The sequence below is a fragment of the Rutilus rutilus genome, assembly GCF_951802725.1.
Source record: "Rutilus rutilus genome assembly, chromosome: 9".
NCBI lineage: Eukaryota > Metazoa > Chordata > Actinopteri > Cypriniformes > Leuciscidae > Rutilus > Rutilus rutilus.
This window is the reverse complement of record NC_140223.1, coordinates 33,088,205-33,098,314: the sequence shown is the minus strand read 5'-3', so window position 1 is coordinate 33,098,314 and position 10,110 is coordinate 33,088,205. Positions and strand designations below refer to the sequence as shown.

At 37.9% G+C, this 10,110-nt stretch overlaps 1 protein-coding gene across 1 annotated transcript; it reads left to right on the top strand.

Moving 5' to 3' along the window:
* Positions 1–2,436: 2,436 nt before the first annotated feature.
* Positions 2,437–7,954, top strand: gpr171 (G protein-coupled receptor 171). The gene is made up of 2 exons (XM_084418063.1): positions 2,437–2,582; positions 5,530–7,954. The coding sequence occupies exon 2, from the start codon at positions 5,805–5,807 to the stop codon at positions 6,753–6,755; it is 951 nt and encodes a 316-aa protein (XP_084274189.1). The 5' UTR covers positions 2,437–2,582; positions 5,530–5,804; the 3' UTR covers positions 6,756–7,954.
* Positions 7,955–10,110: the final 2,156 nt, after the last annotated feature.

The window sequence follows — 10,110 nt, the reverse complement described above, 5'->3', positions numbered from 1 at the left end:
TTGTTGATTCTTAGCAAAAAACACTTAGTTCTTTCAAAAATATATGTGCTACTTTACTTCTTTCAAGTAATAAAGTATTCTCGTAAGTTTATAATCTGCCATTGAAAGTACATAACGGTGAGGGGTTCGAATGCCGGTCGCCATGTTGCCCCTCCATCTTGAAACTACATTAGCCAAAGAGGGACATACCTGTAAATTCAAGCTTCGCCTTTTGCGCTTTACGCTCAGTGACTCAGAGACGAATGCGAGGGGGAGATTACTCGCGACTGCCGGCAGATTTGAAAGATTGCTGATGGAGGATCACGCCTATTTTCGAAGACATGTAGCAGAGTCGCCAAGGAAGCGAAAGAGAGAGTTAAAACGTCAACGCGACAGGCAAATCAGCAAAGTCAATACTGGAGTAACTTTTCCCAGATGGAAAGAGCTCATGAGGAGCAAAGATTTTAAAACGGACGCCGAAGTTGCCTGCTTTCTTCTCGACAGGTATTTCAGCCTATGTGTGTAAATTCAAAGTTTTATAGTTGCTTGTCTAACCATAGCATGGTTTGCATAACGCCAGAACGACCTCTAGTATAACTTGCGTTACTTTTCCTCACGTCAATGGTGAAAAAGTATTGTTTACCTTGTAACATAAATCTGTGCTGCGACGGATCACAGGTGATAGTTTTAAAGGCGCAATTGAACGAAGTCGAACTGGAAGCCATGTTAATCTTAGAATAATACGGCCACCGTAGGAGTTAAAACGCCCTCGAAATTGAAAGGAACAGAAACTAAAATTCACTGGGTAGTCATATACAATTTCACCGCTAGATGGGGGAAAATATCACACAGTGTAGCTTTAATGGTAGAATCACATTTGATAATATATCTGGTGAAAGGCCAAATGATTTGCCCAGGTAATAATGTAAAAATAAAAATGGATTACTGGATTCCCTTTCTGGTGGATATTAATTGTTATTTATGATTTATACTACTGGGCTATGGACATGACGTGTGCCAGTGTACACATTGCCTGCCACTGTTAGACATAAAGGGGTCTGCACCAACAATGCACATTTTGCACATCTCCTTTGTTTGACACCCATTTCAGGTCTTGGGCTGTGTTGGAAATTGCCCCCTATAGCCTATACCCTCATTTACTATTCCCTACATTACTCCACTAATATAGTGCACTTGAAGTAGTGAATGAAAGCGAGTGAGTGAATTCGGACACTGAGTGCGGCGGAAGGGCTGTCGCTTTTGCATAGTTTAAGCTTGCTGTTTAACAGTCATTTGAAACTTAGCAAACTGGCAGCTCCAGTAGTAAAACATTTATTTATTTTTTTACTCTGTCATGGAAACTAGCATAAACCTTAATTCAGACAGGATCACTTTGGCGAGTTACTTGAGTTTATTAAACAATTTATCTTTGGCGGTATGGTTCCTTATTGGGGTTCTTGCTCCATGATTAATGGCATACAGAGCTTTAGCATTAACGCCCCATAGAACCATCAGCTTGAGTGATATACAGATGATTAAGACACTTCAGTAATGTCTTTAAAGCAAAACCGTGTTAACGTGTAGACGTGGCAGTAAACCCCGGGACATCTATACTGTAGCTTGGCTATGAGTATGAGTGTCTCTCAGCAATGATGTCCATGACAGCTAGGACTTGAAAGCCTTGGTAATCTGAAACAAAAGAAGACGACAGCCAGAAGGTGCACAATAATATGCTTGATACTTATAGTGGTGAAGGCGGGAGCGTTGCGAGCAGTTTGAGCGTGCTTACCAAGAAATGACACGTGTATATATATCCTCCCAGTCTAATAGGAGAATGGTAGTGGTTGGAGCGATTTTACAGCTGACCGCGCCTATGCATTATTAATAACAGTAACATACTGTCAATATTACAGTAAAGAACTCAAATTTCAGAGTTCTTGTTTTGTTGCTTTTACAGGTGTGCTGGCAATCAAAATTGGAGTTGATGCCGAAAAATGTATCATAAGGGAGAAAATAAAGGATAAACTAACTAACTTGACTTTACACCAACAAACACATTTTTATGGATTAGATTAAGACCATTGGTGACGACAGTCTAAAGAGAAGACGTTTTCACTCAGGTCTGCACTTAAAAAGAATGGTTACTAAACAGTAACGTGGTTGGGAACCCCTGCTCCCTTTTTTTTTCTTTTTTGTTCTGCTGACCAGCATCTCACGTTTTTAACAGCAAAACTGCATTCTGTGTGAACCGGCCCAGTGCAACTTTTTTGTCTAATACGCTGAACATGTCAAAGCAGGAACTGACAGAGAGCGCATGCAAATAAGAGTGAACAGTCTTTTTAGACTAGTGGTTTGTGGTTGTCTAGCGAATCTGGAAAGTTCAGGTTTCCGGTGCGTCATTGCACTATGTGCTTTCCACCATTGGCTGATACAATTAAAACCGAACACCTAAGAAAAGAGGAAGCTGGATTATACTATACAGAAACTCTTTGAACAAGTATCTCAATAGCTGTTAAGGGGTTCAACAAGACCAATGTAGAGCTAGAGAGCAGAATCGCATTATTCCACCGTCTGATCTGAAGTCTCTTGGAGAGTATGATGAGGTAAGTTCTCAAATTCGAATTCTGATATGAAGCATGGCCATGTGTCTGTTTCTTCTCGTCTGAGATTTTATGGATCAGTTGGAGGTTTCTAAAAATGTTCATTTGAGGACTGACCTTCAGTATGTACAGTATTCAAAGTAAAGAGTAAAATATGTTCACCCTGGAGAGACAGGTGGGGGTGATGGCATAAAAATGTCCTTTAATGAATGCAGGAATAAAGAATATGTACGCTATGTGTAATTGGACTTATTCAAAAGTATAAAAGAACAGTTTGAATTCAAACAAATAACAAATAATGTTTAATGTATAATAATAGATATACAGTAATTCCAAGTTCCACTAGTATTTTATTGTCCATAAATGTAGATAAGCTTCCTTTTTTTCAGCACATTAACTGACCACAATCTGACTCACTTCCCTAAAGAAAAATACATGTATGCAGACAATTCAGGGTTTTTCTCTCTCACCATTTGCAGAAAATGCAAAAAAAAAAGAGTTTGTCAAAACTATATAAAATTGTCTGCCCATCATAATCCAGTATCTATTTGTAGTTTCAAATGATGATTGTTGAGAAAAAGACGTAATTTATTTGTTCTGGTCTGCTTGAAATCAACTGGTACACAAGATCCAAACAAGATTGTATTGCAGTAGTGGATTAGTTTGAGAAAGATGCAGTTTTTTTTTAAGTTGTATTTTGTTTTCCTGAAATGATAATGCTCAGGAAGCATTATAGTGAAATGCTCAGTTAGTGCTAAGACTTGAAGAAGACAGAATAAGCCCTCTGACTATCAGAAATATGGGCTTTAGGCATTTAACACTAGAACTACCGGAATTCTATAACATTCTGACCGCTCATACATTATTTGCATTTAATTTCAATAAGCTATATCAAACCTAAGAATAAATGGATCTGTAATGTTAGGATAGGTAGTAAACATCAGAACACTACATTTTAACTCTAATGTATATGTGAAAATCTATTAGTTAATCGACAACCACAGAACAGCTATTGTAAAAGAATATGAAAATATAATAAACTGCGAGAAAATGAACTGATTTAGTAACCAATATTTGTTTTAGTGAGCAAAAATATCATGCTGTAAAATTACAATGAAAATTGTTTGCATACGGTCATACGGTCGTATGCAAATGCATACGTCAGTATGACTGTCATGGCTATTCAAGGTAGAAATACTCAAAACTCTTCTGTGTCTTGTAATTTTAATAAAATAACAATGATAGAATAAAATATAGACGCATTTAGGAAAAGTCAGGGTCCTATAGTTACATGGGTTTTCTTTCAACAAAGTTATTATATTGCAAAATTTTAAAACAGTCAAAATGACTGCCTTGGTTCTAGTGGTAAGGTAGCCTGTTGGGTGTTTAAATTGTGATCTCTTGAGTGCAACAGGTGTTGAAAAATGTAAAATTAAATAAATTATAGTCATATTTATAGCAAGTAAAAATTTACAATTAAGGCTTTATTACCACAAAACCCTTCTCAACTATTAAAAATGATATACCTTAAGAACTCCCAATTATTGTATTATTAATGCGCAAGTAGATGTGACATGAGCATAATTTCATTTGCTACTCTTTTTTAAGTGATACTGATATTAATTTATTTGAACTCAAAGCAGCAGCTTCACTTGAACTAGCAGTGTTACCTAAACATACCTGCTTGTTGTCTATAACTTTGAAAATGTTTAAGATTAATTATGTTTCTTATGCAAATAAGCGCATTCACAGTTGTAATTTTATTTATTCTTTTTAATTAAATGAAACAGAATGGTGCCCTCAAAGTTTCTTCATATGAGGTGTCCATTAAATTTTATTGGACCTTCTTATAAGACCCCTCAATAACTGCTTTTATGGACGTTGAGGACAAGAACGTTTACTAGACAACAAGTTGACTGGCAGGTGGTCTAAACTTACTGGTAACACTTTACATTAAAGTGCCCCTATTATGCAATTTTAAAGTTTCCTAATGTTGTTTTGGAGTCTCCTACAACAGGTTTATATGCATCAAAGGTCAAAAAACTGTTTCACTTTCTTATAATATGCATTTGCACACCACCACATTTTTCAATGATTCTCAAACGACTCGTCAGATGAATCAATCTCTCTAAATCCCTCCTTTCCGCGTGCTGCACTGCTCTGATTGGCCAGACAGCTCAGTCTGTTGTGATTGGTCAACCATGTCGAAAACGCGTGTCGAAAACAAAAATGGCCATTGCCATGACAACGTCAGCTCTGCGTGTCCTCCTGAGGCTTCCTACACCGTAAACTAAACACAGTAACGAACGATGATGTCGATTTTTAACTTTTTTAACGTCAATAACTTTATATATGGTGCCCTTTCAGATTTAAAACTTTGCAGGATGTTTTCATTTACTTAGAGCTATATTATATACTTCATGAAAGGTAATTTTCAAAAATCCATAATAGGGGCACTTTAAGGTCCCATTAGTTAATGGTAGTTAATGCAATGACTAACAATGAGCAATACATTTGTTACAGTATTTATTCATTGTTAACGTTATACAACTGTTCACTGTTAGTTCATGTTATCACAGGTCCATTAAATAATATGGACACATCTTTCATTTTAATCATGTATTAGTTATATTGGTTCTACATGTTATTAGTTCTAATGTAGTTAACTAATGTTATCAAATGAAACCTTATTGCAAAGCGTTACCTATTTACAACAGAACACACTGTCTGGTATTCCTATCTTGATTTAATATGCTAGAATTGATGATTCGATTGCAGTTGCCTTGATACAAGTTGTTATCAAGCAAACTAGAAGTTTAAATCTAGACCAGCTTAAGCAAGTTCATATTGTATATCCATATAAACAGTTCATATATAATTGTGAAACATCATTAAAACAAGAACCATGGATAAATAAACTTATATTTTTTTTCTTTTTGTCTCTTTCCAGGCTGATTCTGATAGGTGACATCATATCTCTGTGCGAGCTAAACAGGAAAATACTTTTGCATGCTTAAACAGGGGATTTACCACTTCCTCCTCCAATACCTCGTACTTTCTAGTGAAGTGAAAGACAGAACTGTAATCAAATGTAAATGTTATTCTCGGTGGTCCGACAAGAGTTAAAAAGTAGACTCTTGAAAAAAAACGAAAAAGTATTTATTCGATAGCCTTGATTTATTTACATAGGCCTTGTTTAGAGCTTACACAGTCCAGATCCCAAAAATGGTGAGTCCAAATACCAGCAACTGCGTGGTCAACGACAACATGGTGCCCTTCGCCTCCTTCTACATCCTCATCTTCATGATTGGAATGGCTGCCAGCATGGTGGCACTGTGGGCCTTCATAACCAGCCGAAGTATTAAAAAGTGCATTAATGTTTACTTTATTAATCTTCTGATATCCGACTTCCTCCTCATGCTGGCGTTACCTGTCAAGATTTCCAAAGATCTGGGCAATGATTCAAAGAGTTTGACCATATTTCACTGCCAAGTGAGTGCGCCGCTCATCTACATCAACATGTACGCGTCCATCGTCTTCCTAGCTTTTGTTAGCGTTCAGCGCTACCTCCAGATCACTCGCAGCTCCAAACTGCTGCGATTGCAGGAGGTGGGCTTTGCGGTTCTAATGTCATCGGTGGTCTGGTTCCTCGTGCTCTTCATCAATGTGCCTAACATGGCCATTCCTATCAAAGAAAACATCGAAGACAAAGTTGGGCTAATATGTTCTGACTTAAAAGATGATTTGGGCAAGCACTGGCACACATTGTCTGCATTTCTGGGCATGGCTATCTTCTTCAACGCTTCAGTAGCGGTGCTGTTGTCCAACGGCCTGGTCTTGAAGCAGCTTTGGGGTCGCCGTGAATCCGACCCTGAGCAACAGGCTAGTGCCCGACATGCCTTCATAAACATTGCATTGGTGACCTTGGCTTACGTGGTGAGCTTCGTGCCGTACCACGCTGTGCGTATGCCGTACACTTTTACGCAGATAGAGGTCATCACCGAATGCACACTGCGGAAGAGTCTCTTCCTGGCCAAAGAATCTACTCTACTTCTCGCCATCCTGCACCTGTGCTTTGATCCTGTGCTGTACTTTGTCATCTGCCGTGCATTCAGGCATCAGATCACGAAGGCCTTCTCAATCAAACGTGCCGTTCCAGATGCAGATCCAGAATGAAACTTCCATTGGATGAGAGTTACACACCAATTATAAGAATCCATGTATAGGGTGAAGAAAGTTTCTTGTTGAACTGCAGATTGGTAATGTAGGAAACGCAAGAAAGCTGAACAAAGCAGAAGAAGTCTGGGGGAAAGGAGAATGCACAAAGACCTTTGGCCAAAAATTGCACAAAATTTCAGTTGAAAAAGTCACTGCAAGACAAGTTCATGAAAATGTTTGAGCAAAATATGTATATATTTTAACATTAAGCCTTCTAATATGACTAAAGCTACAGAAGATGGACTGTACAGTAATGCTCAGAGGTTGATTATACAATGATGTTTGTACTATATTTATTTTGGTTACAGCTTGTAAATCATCAAAGTGATGTTTTTTGAAAATGTAAAAATGCAGAAAGTTTTCTGTGATGGTGGGTTAGGGTGATTTGTAGAGTATAAAAATAATTGACTATGGAAAGTCCCATGTTTTGTCTTTATATTGGGACAACTGATAGGAAGCAAAGTGGGGAAAAAGATGGGTGATGGGACAGGGAAAGGACCAAGAGACGGGACTTGAACTTGCATCATCCAAAGGGCAACAGTGCTGCAGGTTAACAGCTCAAGCATGTTTAATTTTATAAAAAGTTGTATTTATGTAAGCATTGATCATTCAGAGTAAATTGTATTCCAGATCCAAAATTCCTAATAAAATCTACAAATTAAGTATCATTTAAATTGTAAGGGTGGATTATAAAGAGATGTTTTTAAAAAAACCCTCTTTTAACTCTTAAAGTCCTCCTGTAGTCAATAATTGTATCCCTTAAAACTCATATTTGATTACCAAAATAACACATGTAAATGTTTTTTTTTTTTTAGCTTGAATGTAACTCTACACCCTTGCCTCACCCTTCTATGAATATGCAAATTAGCCCCGCCTCCACTCGCTCACAGCCAGCTCAGAGATCCACTTGTTGATGATCACTCGTTGACGTCAGAAACACCAGCGATTTCAAACCGCATTTTTGAGACTGTCTTTGGTTCACTGCAGTTTTAAGGAGAAAATACTCAACTCAGCAATGGTGTTGACTTATGAATTTGCACATGGTTTGTCTTAAAGCATATTACAAACACCTCATAGACATATAAACAACATTAAAAGCTTGATTTTCACCACAGGGGGACTTTTAAGATTTTTAATAAATCAATGTTACCACTGTTAATAATGTCTCTGTCTTGTCTCTTATTTGATTAATGACCTTTTTGGTTGTATCTTCAGTTACCTCATAATTCCCAGAAATGAGTGAAAGAGACATAGATGTCAGTTATGTGAGTCATGTCTCTGATGATATGACTATGTCAGAAATCTAGCGTAGGCTGAGTTAGAAGGTTATGTCAAAACATGGACATGAAAGAATGTATATATACTGTGTACACAAACATCACAATGTGTTTTACATCCAAAAAAAAAAAAAAAAAAGTGAATAACAGACAATTAAAAAGCATACAATAAGATTTCAGACGAGACCACTTTTGCAAGTTACTTAAGTTTACTGAACATAATTATCTTTGGCAGTATGGTTCTTCGTGGGGGTTCTTGCTCCATAATTAATGACATACATAGCTTTAGCTTTACCCACCGCATTCCACAGTTTAGGAGCAATCACCTCAAAGGCATAGTCACCTTTAGTCTTTAATCTGGAGCGAGGGACAACAAGACCAGTTTGGAGGATCTCAGATTCCTACTGGAGCTATAAGTTTGCAACAACTCTTTTATATAAACAGGAGCTTGGCCCTGCAATGCTCTAAACACAATCACAAGGATTTTTAAATTGAATTCTAAATCTGACATGGGAGCCATTGTAAGGAAATTTAAATTGGTGTTACATGTGATCTCTTTGATGACTTAGTTAAAAGCGTTGCGGCAGCATTTTGAACCACTTGTAATCGTTTCAAAGATAAATTACTAAGACAAGTAAAAAGAGAATTACAATAATCAAGGCAGGAGGAAATGAAAGCATGTATGATCCTCTCCATCTGTAGACAAAACTGGCCTCAGTTTCGCAATGTTTCTCTCAACTGATAAAAACAGGTACGAACCAGAGAGTTAACTTGTTGATCAAGACTCAAGGCCTGTCAACACATTCATTATGAAGGGTAAGTTTAAAGGTGCTCTAAGCGATGTCACACGTTTTTTAGGCTGAAACATTTTTTGTCACATCCAGCAAACATCTCCTCACTATCTGCTAGCTGCCTGTCCCCTGAACACACTGTAAAAAAACACGGTCTCTGTAGACAACCCAGGCTCCACAAACGGCAAGAAAAACAAACTGGTCCAGCCTGGACCACGAAACATAACAAACAGTGTTCCAGCCAATAACAGACAAGAATGATTTGGGGGTGGGGGTTGGGGGGTTAGTGCGCGTGCACATGAAGGGGGGTGTGGGGGGTGGAGGAGAGAGAACCATGAAGAGGGAAGTTAGCTAGAGGAGACATGTCCTAGACAACGACAATGACTAACGTTAGAATTATATTCTCGTGAATTTTGATATGGCCGACACACGACCAAAGAGACGACGTTCCGATGAACGCGTTCATGACTGTTTCAGGAAGCACAGAAGGGAGGAGGAGGGGACGGGATGAGGAGGAGGGAGGGTCGAGCTAGCCTCCGTTTTGTTTGACGATACTTCGAACGTCAATAAGAAGTGACGTCACCCAACATCACTTAGAGCACCTTTAACTGAGAGAGATAAAGGGCCAAAACTTTCCCTCACCTTAGGGACAACACTAGCAGGAGCGGAAGTAAATGCTTCTGTGTTTTTTTCCAGTATTTAATTTTTGCCATTCAAACTTTTATAGAGTTTATACAATATAAACAGACAGACAATTTCATAATTTCATGAGGCAACAAGTATAATGCAAAATGCAAAGGGGCCAGAACAGGACCCTGGGGAACACCACAGGACAAAGATGCTGTCGATGAGGCATAATTCTGAACTCTAACTGAAAAAGACCTGATATGTGATAAATCTGATACATATGAAGATAACCACTTCAAGGCTGTTCCAGAGATACACACTGCCTCTTACCTGCATCACCTTGCATTAACAGAACATTAAAAACCCTAAGAAGAGCTGACACATTATAATCATTTAAAAAAGCTGTAAGTTGATGAACACACTTTTCCAGGACCTTCACCATAAAAGGTAACTAAGAAATGGGTCTATAAATTTTAGGCAAGGATGGATCAAGATTTTTTTTTTTTTTTTGGTTCAAGTGGTTGACCAACAGCTTGTTTAAAATAATTTGGAGCCTGAGCAGATGTTAGTGAATTATTAATTATAGAGAGCACACAAGGGCCAATAGTGTCAATAACA